Genomic DNA, 21,434 nt, shown 5'->3' with positions numbered 1-21,434 from the left:
CTGGCTCAGCTTTAGCAGCTAAGTAACAACTAATCTTTCAAAAGCATTCAGAGAAATCCCCGTTTGTCTGCGGGGATGGAGCACTCCTGGAAAACAGCAGTGGCATGAGGAGGACATCCATCCATCCATCCATCCATCCATCCATCCACCCATCCATCCATCCATCCACCCATCCATCCATCCATCCCTCCGTCCATCTCTCCATCCATCCATCCATCCATCCATCCATCCATCCATCCATCCATCCATCCATCCCTCCATCCATCTCTCCATCCATCCATCCATCCATCCATCCATCCATCCATCCATCCATCCATCCATCCCTCCATCCATCTCTCCATCCATCCATCCATCCATCCATCCATCCATCCATCCATCCATCCCTCCGTCCATCTCTCCACCCATCCATCCATCCATCCATCCATCCATCCATCCATCCATCCATCCATCCATCTCTCCATCCATCCATCCATCCATCCATCCATCCATCCATCCATCCCTCACCCATCCATCCATCCATCCATCCATCCCTCCCTCCCTCCCTCCATCCATCCATCCATCCATCCCTCCCTCCCTCCCTCCCTCCCTCCATCCATCCATCCATCCATCCCTCCATCCATCCATCCCTCCATCCATCCATCCATCCATCCATCCATCCATCCATCCATCGCTCCATCCCTCCATCCATCCATCCATCCATCCATCGCTCCATCCCTCCATCCATCCATCCATCCATCCATCCATCCATCCATCCATCCATCCATCCTTCACACCCTGGCCAAAACAGGTGTGGAATGCTCACTGCTGGGACGTCCAGCACCGTCCTTTGCAGGGACTGGGAAGCGGATGGAATCCCGGGAATGGCAGCAAACTGTTCTCCTCCTCCGGATGCTGCCATCCTCAGGCAGGCTTTTATTGTTCCTCAAGGAGCCCGGGGCAGGACCTGCTGCTCCTGATCTGGGGAGCTGTGCTGTTTTATTTGGGGCGTTAATGCCGCTGAATTTGTTTTAAATCAGCGCTCGGATTGCTGCGGACTCGATGGGAAAGCGCTGGCAGTCAGTGAGAAAATGTGCACAAGAGGGCAAAAGAGACCAGCTCGGTGCTTAGAATAATCTTATCTCAGCGGGCAGAGCTCAGGGCCACAGATAGTGGTTATCTGGTTGCTCTGTACTTACTCCTACTGCTTTTATTTTTAAGAATCTGTGTCTTCTATGGCTCAGGCAAACCTCCATCATCTCTACTATCAAGCCCTTCTCAGATCTTCCAGACTCTCTTGAACACCTCTATTTTGTGCATTACTGAGATGTCTGTGTATGAGTAGCTCTTCTTTTTCTAATCCCCCATGCTTCTCCTCAAGGACTTTTTTTAGTGAATCCACAAGCCAGATTTTGTGGCATAACACAGTATCAGGACTACCAGCTTTTGGCATCTGCCTCCAATCCCTAATCTTCCTGTTTTACCAGGAAAAAAACAAGAGAATGTAATTTAAATGTTAAAACTTCAGCACCCAAGACTGGAATCTCCCAGGCCACTGATGATGGAGGTGGTGTTTCTACTAAATGAACACTTCTAATGCTGAAAAATGTAGTGTTTGGTTTAGGAAGGCCCTGCACATGAGCAGCAGGATAATTACCTTCTGTAGGACACTGAACCACAGCCAGTGGGGTTCTGTGAGACTCCCAGAAGATGCTGGTGTACCACTTTTTCCTGGACCTAAAGGAGCTCCATTAAGGGCAGAAAAACTCCTCCCTACCTAGAGGGTGAACATATTTTTTGCACTCTGAATGCCAAGGTATTTTTCTCCTTCCACTGAAAGTATGTTGACCTTGATGACTCTTCTCAGTGTCAGGAAAAGCACATGCTCAGGCAGTTGGAGTCATGGAATGATTTAGGTTGAAAAGAACCTTAAAGATCCTGTCATCCTACCCTTGCCATGGTCAGGGACACCTTCCACTGTCCCAGGTTGCTCCAAGCCCCATCCAACCTGGCCTTGGACACTTCCAGGGATCCAGGGGCAGCCACAGCTTCTCTTGGCACCCTGTGCCAGGGCCTCTCCACCCTCACAGGGAAGAATTTCTTCCTAATATTTAATTTAAATGACTCTCTTTCAGTTTGAAGCCATTGCCCCTTGTCCTGTCACTTCAGGGCCCATGGGTCAGCTCCCAATATGAAACCCCACCCCAGTGAAGCCTCGCAATTCGTGCCACGTGTAATTTATCAGCTTTAGACTGCAGCACAACAGCTGCACAGAGAAGGCTCTGGGACCAGAACCAGCCTCATCAAACAACCAAATGATCCTCTTAATTCTTGCAATGGCTGCAAAGGAGCACAGGCAGCCAGGTCAAGTGGAATGAAGTCTCTTTTTCACAAGCTCACCTTTAGCTTTTGCTGAGGTGTGCACCGAGCTTTTCTTTCCTGATCAAGCTTGCTGCATAGGGAATCTGGAATGACACAGAAACAGAGACATTGCTCAAGCCAAGGTTTGGCTTAAAAAAAACCACCCAAGCTGGAAACCCCTGTAAATGAAAGGATTTTTCTTTTCCTTCTTAGAAATGGGGAGGAATTGTAGGAACAACATCTTAAATACAAAGGTTCAACTCTTCATGAAACCAAACCGCAGGGAGGTTGAAGCAGAAATAAAATTAAAATGGTCAGAATTAAAACAACAGACAGAATCTTAAAATTCAGTGTAAAATATGAATTCTGATGCCTTGTTTATATCAGAGGCTGACAAAGGGTAAAGCCACTGGTGAGATCATAAAAAATCAGCTGTGTGTGACAGATCAGGCAATGCACACTGGTCCCTGCACAGCCAAAATACAGCAGGTTGGGAGCATGAGACCTCGTGTATTTATATCCCTGTAATTAGGAAGTTCATAATAGTTATCTCCAACTTGCACCAATCTGAAGGGAAGCCACTGAAGTGGAACAAATAATTAAAGAAAAACAGAGAACATGGGCATATTAGGGAACACAGTTATATTTAGAAACAAAGTGGGATGATGTCCCCATTGGCCACTGGGAATACATTACAGGGCTGCTCTTCTTCAGTGCTGGGCCTTTAGAATGCAACAAAACTAAATTGCTCTGAGATTTCCCCATAGCTGGGAATCCAAGTGGCTACACATTCTTTGATGATGACTTTTGGAGGGACCGCTGGAGGGATTCAGGCTGGGAGATCAAAAATTTCTGTGTCCCTGCACTCCTAGGCACTGCTGCACGCTGAGCTGACCTGCTTCTGCTGCCAGGCACTCCAGAATATGCTCACAAATAATGTCAAATATGTTGCTGCAAGCTGACAATTATGTCAGCCAGAGTCAAGATCAAGGCCTTAACCTGCACAAACAGCAGAAAGAGCAGATGGGAAAATGCAAAGAGTTCAAGCAAGCTGCCCCTATTCACACCTAGACACAGTGAATTTGCATCCATATCCACTGACCCCACACGTTCCTGGCAAAGGGGCAAGTGGATACGGATACAAATTCCTAAAATCCCTGTTTTGATTTTAAATATTATGCCCACAGAGGATGTTTATGTGAATTGTGCCCTGCATGCCTCTGGGCTGGGGTAAAGCATTGTGTCTGCAAAGACACTGAGAGACTTATCCACTGCTTCCTACCTTAACAAGGAAAAGAGGAGGGAAGGATCAGGATAAGAGGAAAGAGAGGGGCTTTTGGAGCTCGAGAGCTAACCCTTTAATTTATTGGGAAAGGAGGTCAATCTGGCTGAAAGCAGCAGCACCAGGAAGGAGCAGTGTCTGTGGCTGAGTGAAAGCAGAAGCCTTTCACAGGGGCACACTGCTTCCCCCCTGCACAGCCCTGGAAAAAGGCGAAATGTGTGTGCATGAACCACTGATGGCCAGAAAAGATCAAGATTCCAGGTGTTTTGTCTGACTACTCTTATAATCCCCTCCCTTATCAAGAAGCTTGTGGCCAAATCCCCCCAAGAAACAGAGCTGTCCCCTCCACATCCCCAAACACAGCTGCCCTCAGGACACAGTGCTTGCAAAGGCTGCACAGCTCCCTCCCAAGCTGCAGCAGGGAGGGGAGTGCAGAGAAGCTGCTTCCCTGATCACCTGTGGCCACGGTTTGGATGCCAAAGGGAGCCACAAACAAACTGCACAAAGAAACCAGCACATTCCAGCTGGGACCTGTGGACCTGCCTCACCAGCTGATTGCTGCCTCTCTCCCACTCAGGAAGGCCAACTTGGGTTTGCATGGCCACAAATTATATAGGACATCTCCCAAGCTGTACTGACCTAGATAATACAACGGGGTACATTCTGTCAGAAATTAACTGTTCTTAATCCACTTCTCCGCTATATTTGGCACAGCGGCGTCTTTCTAATGTGTGTGTTTTTACCTGATCTCCTGGTAATAGATGACAGTGGGAGAGGTGGGTGTCCAACAGGGAAATGACTGCTTTCTCCATGAGTTAGATCACCTACAATGTCATCTTCTGTTTCTCTTGCTGTCAGAGCATTTGATAACTTTGATGCTGTTATGGGATAGGATTTAGGGCTCTTTTTGGCAAAACAATCCCTCTCTGTGCACCCATGGGGGCTGCTGTGATGAGGGCAGGATCACTACTCAAAAGGGCACAGAGATGAAAGGGTGGCCCCTTTCCAAGACTGTGCAGAAATAACAGAAGTGAAGGTAGTTTGGCTTTAGGCAGCAAAAAAACAGTTTCTCACTAGCAGATCCACATTCGTAAGAAATACAATGAGAACAGACCTGAAACTCCAAGAAAAATGCGATATGGACACTGAGTCCTTTTTCCCACAGGCTGACTCCAGTCTAGTCCTGGTACCCATTAGGAACTGGAGCACAGTCCTGTGTGGATTCCTGGAGCACAACCCCACTTATTCCACCTGGAAGGAGCCCAGTCAGCAAGCCCTGAGCCTGCTCCATGACTCAAACCAAAGCACAGATAATGGATAGGACTGGGGAGTCATTTCTGAAGCTCCTGCCTGATCCCTGTTATACATACTCAAAAAGCTTCAGCACACCATCCTCTCTCAGAGGCTTCACCTCTGCATCCCATCTCTGGTGAGGTACATGATGATACATCACTCTGCCTTCTGTTACCCAGGAAAAAATATTTTGCACTCATGCAGAAGCAGAAGCTGTCTTGTGGCTCCCTGTACATCCACACCCATTTTTTATCAGAATTTCTGCAGATTCTAAAGGAAAGGAAGCTTTCTGCTTAAATTCCTACAAGGCATCCTTTTCTTTAACATTTGAATTTACAGGAGAAAGAGGCACAGCTCCATCCCATCAACCCAAGCCATACCCATGTGTGTTCTCAAGATACAAGTTTTGCTCACTTGTCCTGAAAAAATAGAAATAATAATAATAAAAAAAAAAAAAAAAAAAAAAAAAAAGTCAACAGCAGGAAATAAAATTCCAGTGAAAACAGATCACTTTCCTGTACACAATCAGGGATGAGCCTTTTGAGGACACAGGACACAGCATTCTTCCAGAAATGTTCTTTCACCTGTCATTATGTGTGTGCCTGCGAGCAGCCACTTCAGCACAAGATGCCACTCAAGAAATCCGAGAGCCATTCTGCTGAAAAACTGTTTGTATTCTCGCCAAGGTCATTCATCTGAGCTGCACCACTTCAGGCCGAGCACAGAAATCACAAATGGCACTGAAGCACTGCCATTTCCCATTTCCTGTTTTTTGAGAAGGGAGACAGGCACGCAGATCTCCGAGATCTCTGCACACAGAAATGTGAGCGCTTCTTGTTTGGATAATGAATACATCAGTTGTACAAAAGCACCAGGTTTCCATAAACAATGTAAACTAGGAATAAAAACTACTCATGCTCTTCTGAATTACACTGTGACCCAGAGGAACAGGCTCTCATGCCTATGAAGATTCACCAGCATTAACCACATGGTAGATTATTTTTTTCCCCCTTCTTTTAAACATTCCTTGTCAATCTTTAAGGATCAGGGTGAAAGATGATGCAGAGATGGAAATCATTTTTGCAGAGAGATAGTTCCTGATTTATTTTATTGCCTGGCTCTGAAGAACAGAGTTGATTTAAAGGAGCACTGAGAGCAGAAAGCCATAAAACACAGAGGAGTTCCAGATGGATCCAGTTCTGAGCTCTGAACATTATTATCAGCCCAAAGTGAGGCTGGCAAGGAGGAATTCAGTTCACGGGAGCATAACCTAATTAAAATATCCCAAACAAAACCAAACTATCGTTTTTCACCTAATCTGGAAAGACAAAGGCCTGGCTGAGTGTTTCACATTTCTAACACAACTAAAAATCTGTCACCTTTTACCCCAAGGTAAAATTAGTGGGATTAATCATAACTCAAATATCTAAGCCTCAAAGGGTGATGAACATCACCTGAGTTTTTCCTGATGGACAGGTCACCACTGTCCATCAGGTCAGTGTTGGTCACTGTCCATCAGGTCAGTCCTTCCTGAGAACCCACAAACTACCCTAAGGCACCTCTGAGTGAAAATTAAGAAAAGCTCCTCAGTTTGCAGGAGGCTTAAATTTCTTGCTTGGTGTCCTACATCCCTGTGGCCATGTTTGAGAGGGGTTCATGAAAACATTAAAGGAAGAAAGTCATCATGCTGGCAATGCTGCTTCTGATTTTTTTTTCTCTCACCAGGCAGCTAGGAAGAAAGCTCATGCTTTTAAAATTTGTTCCACCAGCACAGCTGCTCAGAAGACAATATCAGACAGATATCTCAGGCAGGAGGTGACTTGATACATGCTTATGGTGCTGGGCTGTCCCAGCAGATGAGTTCCAGTCTCATTGACAGAAACCAAAAATTCTAAAGGCAGGTGAGCTCTTCTAAGGCTGCACCGTGTGTGTCATGTCAGAATTTCCCCATCCTGCTGGGCAGCAGTTCCTCCTCACTGGCCCTTTCTGTACAACTCAGTAACAAAAGCCAGATGATGCTCAGAACCTTTTAGGTTCAAAAAGATCTTTAAGATCATTGAGTCCAACCACTGCCCCAGCACCAACGCATCCATCAAGTGCCCAGCTCACCACTAACCCATGTCCCCACACAACCTTTAAACCCCTCCAGGGATGGGGACTCCACCTCTGCCCTGAACAGCTGACCTCAGTGCTTGATAGTGAAGAAATTTTTCCTAATATCCAGTTTAAACCTCCCCCAGCACAACAGGATCCACAAGCAAAATCTGTATTTTATATGTGATCTCCACCTACATGTCCAGTACTCAGCCAATTTGGGACACAGCACTTTGCAAGAGCAGGAAGAGAAAAAAGCATTCAGGGGTCTAAGATTTTTTTTTTTTTTTTTTTTTTTTTTTAATATGATGATTGCATTTTGTTAAATAAGATGATTGCAAAAAATGCTGTACACAGCACTTTGCAAGGACAGGAAGAGAAAAAAGCGTTCAGGGGTCTAAGATCCTTTTTTTTGTTGTTGTTAAATATGATGATTGGATGCTTCTTAGCACTCAGCCAAGAAAGAACCTGTCACAAACAGGTTGCAAAACGTCCTGGTAGCTGCTTCAGACACTCTGAAAACTCTGAAAACTGAAACACAGGAAATTCCAGATGGACATCAGGTAGAAATTCCTTACTGGAACAGTCTGCATGGAGAGATTGTGGTGCTTTCCTCACTGGAGGTGTTCAAAACCTGCCTAGAAAGCTGCTCTGAATGATGTGCTCTGAGGAACTCAATTCAAGCAGGGAACCTGGACTAGCTGACCTCCAGTGGCCACTCTCAGCCTTACTCATTCCGCGATTCTCATCAAAACTTGTGACCACACAACATCCCTCTGCTCCAGCGACCTGCTGAGCCAGGCTGCCTGCAAAGAGCCCAACATCCACCAGTGAAAATGTAAGAGAACAGCACCCATGCTGTTTCCCCAGTGACCTCAGCCTTACTCCTGGCTTTCAGGACGCCATTAAATAATATTATTAATCAATTCCGGCGCGGGCAGAGCAGCATCAGCAGCAGTAGGGGTCACTGATTAAATTAAATTAAAGCTCGGCTTTAACTGAGGAATTTGAGCGCGGATTTACCAACCTGCAGTGGCGCTCGGCGGACGGCAGAGGGCGCCCGCGGGCCGCGCTGCGGCGGTTCTCCCCCAAAACTGGGAAAAATCTCCCAAAAAAAAGGGAAAAAAGGCGTGATGGTCAGAAAAACCCCCGCCGAGCACAGGGAAAGAGCTTCGCGTCAGGCTGCAGCGGGTGTTGGTGCTAGAAAGTTTTCAAATGTAACCATATTTGGTTGATTTTTATTTTTTTTTTATTATGTTCAGCGTCTATTCCGGATATTTCCAAAACAGCAAAAGCGCTGGGTTAATTTATTTTAAAGTCTGATTGCTCAGTTCAGGGTGAGTGAGTGAAACGATGGTTCTGGCAAAACCTGCCTCTGGTACCCACAGTTGCAGGGGGTCAGGGAATCACAGAATGGTTTAGGTTGGAGAATCCCTCCAAGATATTAAACCCAACCATTTCCCCTGCTCTGCCCAGACCACACTAACTCAAGTCCCCAAGTGCCACATCCACACGGCTCTTAAATCCTTCCAGGGATATTCAGGAAGGACTAATTTAAGTTGTATATCTTCAGCACACAGAGAAGAGAGAGCCAAAAAAAATCCCCTGACTCCAGGCAAATTATTGTTTGTAAAATAATTTTTAAAAGCAGTTAAGACAAGTTCTGTGGTTAGTTACATCGGTAAATTTTGAGTTTAATACTACAAAGGCATACACCTATGAAGGTCTAACTATGATTTCAGTATGTATGAAATGTTTCTGGTTTTCTCTTTGTACTTCTATGTTAACAAGAAAATTAGGTTAAAGCCCTGTTAAAGTAGTAGTGCAGCATCTCAGGTACAAAAAAAAAAAAAAAACAACCCACAAACAAAAAAACAACCAAAAAAAACCACCAAAAAAACCCTAAAAACAAAACAAAACAAAACAAAACAAAACAAAACAAACAACAACACAAAAACAACAACAACAAAAAACTCCCTAACTGTCCCAGATGAAAACAAAACAAGAGCAATCAAACAAAAAAAAAATCAAAAGCAGCCACGATTTTTGTGTATTCTGCACCAATTCATCCGTGCAATAACCCTGGAAGGCCGAAGTAGTTCTATCATTACCACATTCAGTTCATTAATCTTAATTCTAGATATAAACATACGAGACATATTCCCAGGAATGAATTAAAGCAACTGCTGGGATTATCACCTCAAAAGTGCTGACTCCATTTCAGTTATCAGCCAAGACATCTCTGAAGGTTTCTGCACTCATCCTAAGCAAACACACTCATTGTTTGCAGCAGTCTCTCAGTTTTTCATACAAACATCTTTTCGTCAGTCTCACCAAATCACAGCCTGCCCCATAAATATGACCATGAAGATTTACTGGTGATTCCACAAGATTTCTACCAGTAATAATTAAATTAAATTAAATAGCCATCTGTAGTGAGTGAAGAGGTCCTGAGCTGTTGGTGCAGCACATTAAATGTTGAAAATATTCTCTGCAAGTACATTCAGACAGCTCAGTTTAATGATTAAATGACTCTTAGTCTGTCCATAGCCCACATCAGCAAGTGAAAAGGGGGTGAACTACTTGATCATATTTATTTTCCTGCCCCAGAAAATCAGGGAAAACACCACAGCTGGCCTGATGGGGGTCTGGGATATCCACTTCCAGAAATAACTCCACGACTGGACCACAAGGTAAAAGACAGAGGTGATCCATTCTTTCCCTGGGTGGCAGAGTTGGTTAGTTCCAAGTTTAGCTGACACAAATAAAGACTGAGGTGGGCCCATAAACTTTGTGCTTTGCAGCAGGTAATCCAACTGGTCACTTGTCTCAAGTCCAAAGCAGCAGAGAAAGTGCTTTTTAACATGGTATTTTAATTAAAATACTCCGTGACAACAAAACTCACAGGTCAAGTCACACTGCCTGCCTGGCATCAGGACACAAAGGGGGGCACAGTAACAACTGGGCACATTAAAGGAAAAGAGAGGAGACCAGCTGCAAAAAAAAAAAAAAAAACACCTAGAGATGTTCTAGGCTTGAGTTTCCCCCTCAAACAACCTCCTTCAAACACCCTCCATCTCTCATTGAAATCTCTGAAGTCAGCAGGAACGGGGCACGTGGATGTTGGGCAGCTCTAAAAATAAGGCCAGTCCTAAATGCTTCCAAACATTGGAGCACAAGTTTGACAGTCCTGGCCTTCAGCTTTACTTTTTTTATGTCCTAACCCATCAGTTAGAAAATGACAGCACCAGGAGGATGGGCAATGCCTTCTCTGCACCAGGGCCCCGTGACAGGCAAAAAAATTTTAAATGGGGGAGCACAGGGCTGATTCAGGGAAATGGGGATATTTGCCAAACTTGCCTCAAAAACAAAACCCTGTTGAGCAATGCCAGACTGACCACAGAGAAAGCTTTAGCTGGCAGCCTCACCATGCCCTGCTCTTGAAACCACACTGAGCACTACGTGAGAGTGGAAATGCTTTCCGTGCTCCAGCCCCTTTACTCGCACAGGATTAAGAACATCAGCTTTTCAAAACAACACAGCTGAATGTGATGATCTAGAGCTGCACCAGCACACAGGCAAAAAAATCCCTCTTGGTTTTAAAATAACAAGCAAGAGACCCAACAGCAACGTGTGCCTGCGCTGAACTGTGCTTTTGGCAACTTGATCCTTTACTGCTGAGTTAAGCACTTCTTCTAGTGTCTGAAATGAGAAAAAAGACACTTCCCGAGGTTTATTTTCTGGTGAGAAGCAGGGATTGAGCAGATTCCCTACCGAGGGCTGAAATGCACCTCTTGGCAACTCACACGAGGTAGAAGCATTTAACTGCTTAAGGTTTACTGATTCACTCCCCCCCCACTCCTCTCTGCAGAAGCATCTCTCCGTGTTGAGGCAACACATTTTGTTTAGTTGAAACATGAAGACCCATCTGGTTACTGTAAGAAAGTAAATCTCCAGGTAATTAGGCTCCAAACCAGCTGAGAAAACTGTGTGTTTACCTCTCGCTAAATAAAAGGCAACAGGAGCTCGGTAATGGTGCATCTGCATGGCTCACAAAGGAAAAATCCGAGGTGTGCACTTAAAAAAAACACACAAAGCAGCAGCTCAGGAAATTTTTTAGCAGAGAAAGTAAACTTACAATTTGTAGCTGCTGCACCATTTCTTCTCTGTACGCCAGTTCCCGCTTCATCTGATCTTGGAAATTATCTGTAGGAGAAAATAAACATAAATGTAGGTGCAATAATGAAAACAGAGATCACACGGCAGAATTGACATAAATCAAGCTAAATCAAACCCAGTCACTACTGAGGAACCACAAAGTCCTTCACTCAATTAAAATGTCTAATAGGAGACACTACTGACAACAGAAAAAAATGGAAAAAAATTAGATTTCACGACTTCCCCCATGAGAAAATGTAGGATGCTGCTTGTGTTGCCAGCATTTATTCCCAGACATTTTCCTGCACAGGCAAGGCTCTGCAGTCATCAGTCAAACTTTTGCAGAGAAGAGAAGAGCAAAAACCTGCTCTCCTTTGCTTTGGCATAAATCTGTTGACATCAACAGCGATGTCCAACATGTGAGAGGAGAAAGTGTTCAAGGATAGAGGGTTTGATTTGTGGTTTGTAGCATTGTGCTGACGGCTTTGAACAAAACCGAAGCTCCATAAAAGAGTGACGTGAAATTTGGGAGTGAAAAAGTCTTTGAAAGAGAGATCCTGGCAGCTGGGTTACAGCACAGTCCAGCCTTCTTGCTCCAGTAGATGCTCCTTCCTTGATTTTCCTCCTAAATAATCATGTCAGGCAAAAAACTTCATTTGTTAGAAGATTAACTGATGCTCTGTGTGTGTCCACAATTTTCGTGTTATGGGTGGGTGGGAAAAAGAGAAATATAAACAAAACTATTGACGAGAACCAAGTAACTGGAAGAGCAGCCTGATGGGGGTCAAGGTGCAAGGATGGGCTGTTAAATGGAAGAGGGAAGAAAATCCATCCCAAACACTACCATTTTGATTCAAGTAACAAGCCTGTCCTGGATGAAAGAACAAGGGGGCAGAGCTCTGTTCCCTTCTCAAAAAAAAAAAAAAAAAAAAAAAAAAACCAAAAAAAAAAAACCACCAAAACTTTGTCCTCTCTGAATGACAAGCTAAAATTATTGTTTAAAAGGAATGGAGGCAGGAAAAGAGCAATGAAACAGGGAAAGAGTGAGAAATCTTAGCAAGTTGCAGCCCTCAGGAGCCCAGCACAACCACATTGAAAAGGACATGGTGGCATTATCTCAATGAAGTTCTCCAGATTCCCAGTGAATTCCTGCAAAACTTTTAAGCCTATTTCCTCTACTCCAACTTGATCAGAAAAATGAGCCAACAAAAATAAAGCAGATTTACAATTCCTCTTTTCCTAATCCCTCCCCAAAACACTATGCAGCAAAAAAAAGGTAAATTCCTCATGTCCAGGTCACCAAAAGCTGATATTTACAACTGAGGTCCTCCAGCTTCACTCTGAGTAGGCTTTAAGAAGAAATTTTCCTTTTTTTCATTAATGCTTTCTACCAAGTGCCTCTTCATGAGTTCTCCAAACAAACAAGCTCAGGGGTTTTGCTCAGCCCTGCAAGGAAAATGTCCAAGCTCACAGTGGAAATGGGGTATTAATGGTAGGGACAGGGATTTTTTTTTTTCCAGCAGCATTTATCCGAGCCCAAATGCTCACAGACAAAGCCATAAGCATGTACCCAGGAGAAAAGATATGAATATTTAAATAGCTTTCTTAACACAAAATTAAATACTTTAAGTACCCAGACTGCGTCTCCGCCATTTTATTGCCACATTGTTTAAAATGCAGACGGACAGAACGGGGAGCAGCCGACACAGAGGGTAAAAACCAGGGCAGAATGTGCTGTCACCATGCAGGGATGTTTGTGTTTTTATCAGGACAGCAAAAACTTTGACTTTCTTCATGGGATCTGATATTCTTATTTTTTTCTTATTTTTTCTCTTTTTTAAAAAAAATTATTTTATTTTATTTTATCTTATTTTATTTTATTTTATTTTATTTTATTTTATTTTATTTTATTTTATTTCATTTCATTTTATTTTATTTTATTTCATTTTTTTTTTATTCAAGCGATCTCTGCCTTGAGACATCTTAAAGGCAAAGGAAAATATCACCTGCAGCTTCCAAGCACAACAGCAACGCGAAAAAAATACAGCAGAAGACAAGGTCTTGCTGTTTTACAAATTATCACAGTCCGTGTTTCAAGCAGGTACAAGAAGCCACAGAGAAGACTCCAGCATAGCACTGCTAAGAGAGCTTGAAAATAAGTTCAGTTCTCATTTAACAGGGATTTAAATGAGAGGAGAGCTCTGAAACCAAACACCATTTACTGCAGGGCCCTGTTGTGAGTCGTGGCTTGATGCTGTGAAGGTAAAACACCCCAAATATGCTCAGTTCCAAGTGGAGGACCCAAAAGAGGTGACTCTTGATTTAACTGCAGGTAACCTGACAGAAGCATTTTCCAGGGAGAAATAGTATTGCCTTCCACATCTCACATGTTGCCTCCCAGCTGAAACAGGGATGAGTTTTCAATACAATTTAAATTTTACCTCAACTTTCCTCTAGTTGGTTCTCCAATCTCCCTGGCTGCTCCCTGCCCAAACACCAATATCATCCTAATGCCCAACCTAAAGCAACAGCCCTGCCCAGCAGCAAGAGCCTGGAACAGCCCCCCTTCTCTTGTGCTAGAACATGCACTGCACTAGAGGACAAAACACCCTTAAAATGGATTTACACTAATTTGGTTTACAAAGACCCTTTTTTCTTGCTTTATTACGTGAGGAGGAGGGGTGGGGTTTTTTTGGTAAATCTAAATCTGTAAATAGGCTTTACGGTCACTTGTAGGTATGGTTTATAGCACATTATCTGTTTTCTATTTTAATCCTGAAGAAAATTGACCACTACTTTGTGGTACGTTGAAACCACATATTTTTCAAGCCAGCATACAGCAGTCACCACTTCCTTGGTTGGCCGTACTTGTTCTTTTCTTTTATTTGAATTGTATTTCATGTGGTTTAATTGCAGTGTTTATTTACATGGCAAAGACAGAGCATTAATTTTACTGCAGAAGAACAAAAGGATGAATAAGAGACTTGAATGGCAAAAGTCCAAGATGCCATTTTGCCAATACCACACAGCAGCGTTTTGATCTCCATGAGTTATTTGAAAATTACCTCACTCCCAAACCCGAGTAATGACTGGATTTATTCTGAAGGATGAGGTTATGCTCCTTTCATTAATATCTGTATCATGTCAAGCAACTCTTCTTTATTTATGGAGCTGTCTACATATTTCAATATTCAGGCTAAAGATGGAGTCATTCCCAGAGTCCTTGCACTTCCTTGCTTCCCTGAACTCACCTATCTGATGCTACAGAAAGGGCTCAAGCATATTTTCTTTTAAACAGAAGGAAAATTCTGTCTGTGTTCCCACCTTTTCTGGTGGGATCATCCTGATCTAGGTGGGATTTCTCCTGCAAGAATCTTTCCACCGTTGTTCCAGCATCATTCGTGAGATCCCAGCCAAGGGGTCTTTTACCACATCCATGTAGGGTCAGCCCAGCCTTCTGGCAGCTTCACAAAAATCTAAAGTGCCTGTTTTGTTTTACCTGAGATGTGCCCAGCACATTCCATGGCCCTGGGCAGCAGCACCCTGGCTCAGCAGCCACGGGTGAAAGGGCCATCTCAAATGGGAAAAATCCAAACAGGAATTTCTACTCCTTGAAAAGGCCAGATCAGTTCTCCAGCACCAGCTGGAACCTCCTGAAAATAAGTATTAAGAACCTCCTGAAAACAAGGATTAAGTCTCTTGTCTTCAAAAGCCCCTGAGGTGTTGGCCAGGACACCAACCTCACCATAACCCATGAGAGCCCAGATGTGTCTCTATCTACCCACTGTATTCAATGCTACCAAAAATAGTAGAATGCACACCAAAACAAACATCCAGCTTCGTATTTTCCCTACAAAAGACCTGCCTGAGCAGCTGCAAAACCACAGAAGTGTCAGCCTAGAATCACTGAATGGTTTGGGTTGGAAGGGACATTAAAAATCTCCTTATTCCAACCCCAGGGACACTTCCCACTATCCCAACTTGCTCCAAGCCTTGCCCAACCTGTCCTCAGCAGAACTAAGCCCAAGGTCATGGCAGCACAACTGAGAAACTCCCTCATTTTATCAGCCTGGCAATGACCAACCACATACACACACAACACCAAAAACATGGATTTTGTGTCTTACTGAAGACTGGGAAAGACGCGTTTCCTTTCAACACCTGGAATTCCTGTTCCAGCCTCCTCCGTAGGTCGATCTGCTCAAACAGAACCTTCTGGAGTTCCTCTAACAAAGAGAAAAAGTGGTTTTGATAATCTGTATAAATAATTCTTGAAAGAACAGTTGCAGAGCAATTCATTACCCTAAGACAAAATATTTTAGCGCTTATTAAAAAAAAAAAAAAAAAGTGTTGCATGGACCTACCATAGATTTTGTGCAGAAAGCCATGAATATAAATCAATGTAATATATTATTTTAAAGTATTATATTACAGTGTCATGTATTGATTGATATATATGCATTAATCTCAATTATATCCACCCAAAGGTCCATATATTATTCATATGTTACTTGACAAGCTTAAAATATGGAGCAGAACAAAAGTGCCCCCTATTATCCTCATATTCTATTAAAACAAAGAGCAGTTTTATAATGTAAGAGGCCCTTATTTATTTTACCTTTCCCCATATTTTCGACATCCTTCTTCAGAGAATGAGGTGAATTGGTTTCTTGTGTGTGTTCTCCTTAAAAAAAGAGAAAGAAAAAAAGTTATTGATTTACTGATAGTGCTTTTTGTCAGTGTTGTCCTTACTAGGCATCCACTTCAGAGAATCTGGAGAGGGAAAAAAAAGGGGCAAAAATATAAAGAAAGAGTAAGATCGAGCTTTAGCTACAAATTTCTGGATGCACAGCACAAATACCTGTGAATTCATATTTTCTCTACTTCAGTGAAGTATCTACCTAGAGCATGGCCTCTTGCAGACAATAGCTGATGTCTCCTTGATACTCCTCTTGCTGAGCTGATTCCTCCTTTGCCTCTAACCCTTTTGAAGACACTTATATCTCTTATATCAGAGAATAACTGGGAGCAGGCAGAGAAAAGGGAAGATCCTTCTCTACAGTCTCATCTCTCCTCCTCACAACGGGAAGCCCTTGCTCTCCATCTAGGCAGGACCCTGTTCCAAAATCCACAGGAAAAAATGCCTTTTTGCCTTCAGCTTTATCATCTTCCAGAGCTCCGTGGCACGGGCGTGTTGCAACTGGATATAATTTATACCCAGCTGAGATAAAATTGACATTAGTGGTATTTTCATCTGAAAGATACAGCTCTGGGGTCAACCAGTTAAGGGGCTCCTGTCTCAGGTTGCTCACATCAACTTTTAATCATATTATAGCACATAATTTTCTATGTAACAGAATTTGGCACATGCATGTTACTTCCTTCAGCCTTTTTTTTTCCCCACAAATTGAAATAAATTTTTTTAAAAAAATAAATTACAAGTGGTGAAGTTCACCTGAACGGCAGTTTGACTTAAAAACGGAACCTTCTGACAAAAGGTGTTACTTTCATTTTCCTCTGCAACTGCATAACTTTTCCTGCGGCTTCTATGAATTGCTTCTAAAAAAGCAATGAAAAACTTTTTTTAAAATAATAAAATACCACTTTAGCTGAAATTGAACAGAGATTTTCTGTTATTTACAGCTGAAGTAGAAATGGAGTCTCAATAATTAAAAAAATATTTGGCAAATAACCAATTATTGAACTAATTGGATTAATTCTTGTTTTAGTCAAGCCAGTAAATACACATCATTAACTCTACTGATAAGTAATCACAAGAGACATATATATAAATATATTCATGTGTTTATGTAGTTGGAAGAGAGGATCATGGAAAAAAAATCTTGGGTTTTGATGTTTCATTTGGTTTTGCTTTTTTTAAAAAAATAAAAAGCCATAGCACTGAATAGGTTATCAGACAACATACAACAGTTATTTAAAAATTATTGTGTCATCACAATAGGCTAATTTTAAAGTGGAATTGCAAAGTTTTGTAACAGAAGTAGTCAGAGATCCTTTTTTAAAACATTTGTTTCTGTTTTTAAAAATCGATGCAATCCTATATCCAGTAAACCTTGAAGTTATAGCATATGAAACCTATCCAACAGCTCTGCATTTTAGCATCTCCTCTCTCTTCATTCCTTAAAAAGAAGCTGAAAAGCAACCACTCATTCAGGCATATATACATTTGCACAACTGGTGTCTGGTGCCAGCAATTCCATTTTTAAAAACTTGTTTATGTAACGTAGTGATTTAAAAAAAAAAAAAAAAAAAAAAAAAAAAAAAAAAAAAAAAAAAAAAAGTCATTTTTGTGGGATATTTGGTGAAAACAAAGTATTTTCTGCAGGTGAGTTGTCTCACCGCAGTAGAAGATATTGCAGGCTTAAAAATATATCACCTTTTGGGCAGAGGTTTTTAGGAGTTTCCACAATGTGAAATGGGTTTGTTGGTTTTGTTTCTTTTTTAGCTAGCATAATTCCTTTTTTTTAAATGGATGGCCATCAAAACAAAGTATTTTATCAGATACATTAGGGTACACTAAATCAAAAGGGAAGAATTTAAGTTTAGAGAGGGTGAATTCATTGAATTACATATACCAGCACATTCCCAGTCCATTTCTCCCATCGAGACACCCTTTTCTGTGTGTTTTACGTGAAATTTTGAGGGATAACAGGCTCAGAGACAGAAGGCAGCTGGATTTTTGAATCCAGAAGGAAGGGGAAGAGACTGGGGTATGGTGACGATACAGCTCTTTCTCACTTGCTTGGTTGAGCTCCCAGAGGCTTCTGGCTCGCTGGGACAGAAAGAACTGCATCAAAATGAAGATAAGGGCATGCAGCATGAAGAATAACTTCCCCAGCATCTGCAGCCTCCCCACTAAGCTGCTGAAAAGGCCTGTTAGAAAACCCTCCATGCTTGCACCCAAAATAAGTAAAGAATGGGGGTAGAAAAATGGAGGTATTTACAGGCCAAAGACGGGATATACGGTTTTAAAGAATAATTGCATTTCCAAACTGCTTTCTGACGTTAAAAAAAAAAAAAAAAAAAAAAAAAAAACAAACCTCTACATTATTATTGCTAACAGCAGTAATAATCAGATGGGTTTCACCTTTCCTGTCCCCCTGAAAATGATAATCAAGAGCCTGCTCCTCTCCATTTTTTTCCATACTTCCCAGAGGCCTCATCACGCGTTGTGTACTGCTCCACCTTAATTGAAAGGGAGGAGGTATTGAATATTTAACCAGCTTCCCCTTCTCTTAAGTGTTAATTAAAAGCTAAATAGGTGTTTAAAAACAAACAAACAAAAAGCCCAAAGAATTTTAATCAGTCTAAGAAAAAATCACTTCCCCTCCTAATAGCTCCACCATAACTCTCCTGGGCCTTGTCTGCACACAAAAACTTGCAGCATTTAGAGCAGCAGGACTGAAAGCTGTGCTACCCCTCTGTATGGACAGGGAGATTTTCTCTAGGAAAGGCTATCTCAGTTTGTTCAGAAAAATCAAACTGTGCCTCTCCTTCTCTTGGATTAGGAGGAAAGAGGGTGAAATATTTGCAGGCGACTTAAACTGTCTCAGCGAAAGCTTTGGGTGCTCTCGTTCTTCCCCACGAGCTCAGGTGCACAGACAGTGTTTTCCTGCAATAAAGGTACAAATGGGTTTCTTAAACTGGAGTGTGGACTCCCACACATAAAGGACACCCCAAAACTGCTCAAAAATTGGCACTGTGAAAAGCAGAGGCCCCAGGGCTGGACGTTGGTACAACCTCAGCTCTCGCGGCGCTGTCATTTTATCAGCTCTGCGCCCACTGGAGCGCTTAAGGTCTGAATTTTTAACATCTGAATTTTTCACATCTGAATTTTTAACATTTCTGAGCCCATCTTCCTCAAATGAAATGCACTTTGCCCTCACTGTATTAAGAAAAAAAAAAAAAAAAAAAAAAAAAAAAAGCTAAGCCAGACACAGCCAGGTTACCCCTTCACGCTCTGCCACCTCCTGCAACTCTTCCCCAAGAAGCTGCCAGAATGTTTTCTGAAAAGCAGCTAAAAAATTCCACATTGTCCCAGACAACTCAGCTACCTCAATGTGCTGATCTGTCCAGCACAGAGCATGGATGGCCTGGGAATATAATTCCATTCTCCTGGCTCTATGTCCTGCGCCTTGTCCCAAATTTGTGCCCTCCACAACCATGATCTTCACAGCTGAGGTTTCAGATCACGTCATGCAGAACCATCTCCTCTTTCTCTGTGTCCATTTCATCCCTGTTATTCCTCGACAACCTTTGTGCTTGGCAGAGCCCACTGCATCAGCCAAAAGCTCTGCACCTCACCCCTGACACTGTGAAGCTCCTGGTCCATCATCACTTAAACATCCACTAGTATCTTCAGCTGGAGAGAAGCGCAGTCTGCAGACACAAAGACCACAGCAAAAAGCTGCTGATGTCTTCTGGTTATAAATATATATAGATATATACATTTATATCCATTTAAAAAGATATAGGCAGATGTGAACCACCAGCCTTTCAGCGCTCCAGAGGCTCCTTCTGCATCTGAAATTAATGACTCGCTCTAAGACACGCGGAGTTCTTGAGTATGTCCTGAAGAAATTCTAAACTTACTGAAAATATTCATGCATCCTGCATATTCATGCCGCTTTTTGGGGGGAAAAAATCAATGGGGTATTCAGGACTTAGCAAAATATCCCTGCTTTAGGAAACTCAATTAGCCTTTTTTAAGGGTTTTTGTGTAGCAGGGCTGATAAATGTCTTTAAAAATCTGGAGTTTCAAATGGCAGTTTGTCCCCAAAAGTGATTTAAATTTAAAACAAACTAACTCTTTTTTATGCCCAGATAAATCTTCATTTGTAACATCCATTTAAAGTTTAAAACGCGAACATCTGATTAAAAAACATCCGCATTGAAGTACTAACAGAGAGAGAGGAAAAAGAGTTTCGGGATTTCAAACTAAACACTCAAAAACCTACGCACGACCAACCTAAAATACCGAAATGTTTTAAAAATATAAGGAATCTGTTGGCTTTTGGTCTGAACCTTATCCATACATCTGAGAACTATTTCATAATTTTATTTTAGAAGCACAAAAGCTAGAAAATTTCAAATTCTTGGTTTGTTTGAAAGGGACGGTAACATGCTCACCAGATTCCAAAAGATGAGGCTTTAAGAAATGAGCAAAACACACCTAATAGTAATAAAATTGCAAAAAATTTAAAGAAATTAAAAACGAATCCACCTTTTTTTAATAATTAAAAGATAGTTCAGGGGGTCCTTAGTAATAACAGATGAGAAATAAGAGAAATAAGTGAAATAAGAGAAATAAGTATGCAGTCCTACAGTCCATCTACAAATTTGTCTGTCGTATGTATTTATTCATAATATTATCTATTGATATGCAGTGCTGGATCCCACATCTGAAACTTCATGTTGTCAACTTTTAACTTCTTTTTTAACTTCTTTGGTTTTTTTTTTTTTTTTTTTTTTTTTTTTTTTTTTTTTGGCAAAAGCCTTCCATAATAAAATTTAAAGTAATTTAACTTCTGTATGCAATGCTTTCAACTTATCCCAGTTAAGGCTACAGAACCATCCAGTCTACTGTATAGTAAAAGCTGGGCGGTTTTCAACCCTCTATAAAGTATTTTAAATCTACAGCAATTGCAGTATTTGCAGAGTAGCCCTGAAAAATATATTTAAGAGTAAATAAAGGAAACCCAGCTCACCATTTCTAGCCTGAATTTTCCTGAAACTGGCCAGCAAAGCGTCTTTTATGGATCAAAAAACAAAATCGGAGAAATTGCGGCAATATTTGAGAAGTTGTTATTAACTCCAAGTTTTAGGGCTCCCCTTTTTCATGAAAACAGATGAATAATTAGACTGATTGAGGAACAGCTTGAAGAACTCCAGTTATTTTTAAGAAACAGGCAGCCTTGCAATGTTCTCCTACCCTTCAACTCCCACCGATGAAGGAGGGTCGGGGTGGCAAACCCAAGGAAAATGGACCAGTTACGTAAGTTGGTCACAGTTACCTCTCAAAACTGCCGTGGGATTTTGAATAATTTCGAGCTCTTTCCAAGCCCTGCCTGGCAGGGAAGGAAGGGGGATTTTCACTGGCAGTTTTCTGGCCATGCAGGACAAACAGCCGCGGGATCCTCAAGCCCGTATCTATTTCAGCCTTGGAAAGAGCTCTGTTGTGAGTCTGTGAGTTCATTGACACACCGAGACCAGGAAGCCAACATTTGGACTCAGAAACAACTCTTTCTGG

At 42.1% G+C, this 21,434-nt stretch overlaps 1 protein-coding gene across 1 annotated transcript in view; it reads right to left on the bottom strand.

Moving 5' to 3' along the window:
- Positions 1-2,378: 2,378 nt before the first annotated feature.
- The window catches only part of SKOR2 (SKI family transcriptional corepressor 2), a gene marked incomplete at both ends in the record, with an annotated part of 24,470 nt that continues 5,414 nt past the window's right edge, over positions 2,379-21,434 (bottom strand). The window contains 4 exons of the mRNA XM_083883416.1: positions 2,379-2,441; positions 11,145-11,212; positions 15,292-15,390; positions 15,783-15,848. Coding sequence (XP_083739542.1) covers positions 2,379-2,441; positions 11,145-11,212; positions 15,292-15,390; positions 15,783-15,848 — 296 coding nt within the window. The remainder of the gene's footprint in view (positions 2,442-11,144; positions 11,213-15,291; positions 15,391-15,782; positions 15,849-21,434) is intronic.

This window comes from Zosterops lateralis, assembly GCF_965231275.1.
Source record: "Zosterops lateralis genome assembly, chromosome: Z".
NCBI lineage: Eukaryota > Metazoa > Chordata > Aves > Passeriformes > Zosteropidae > Zosterops > Zosterops lateralis.
Note: the sequence above shows the minus strand (reverse complement) of the source record. Positions and strands in the feature narration are given on the sequence as shown.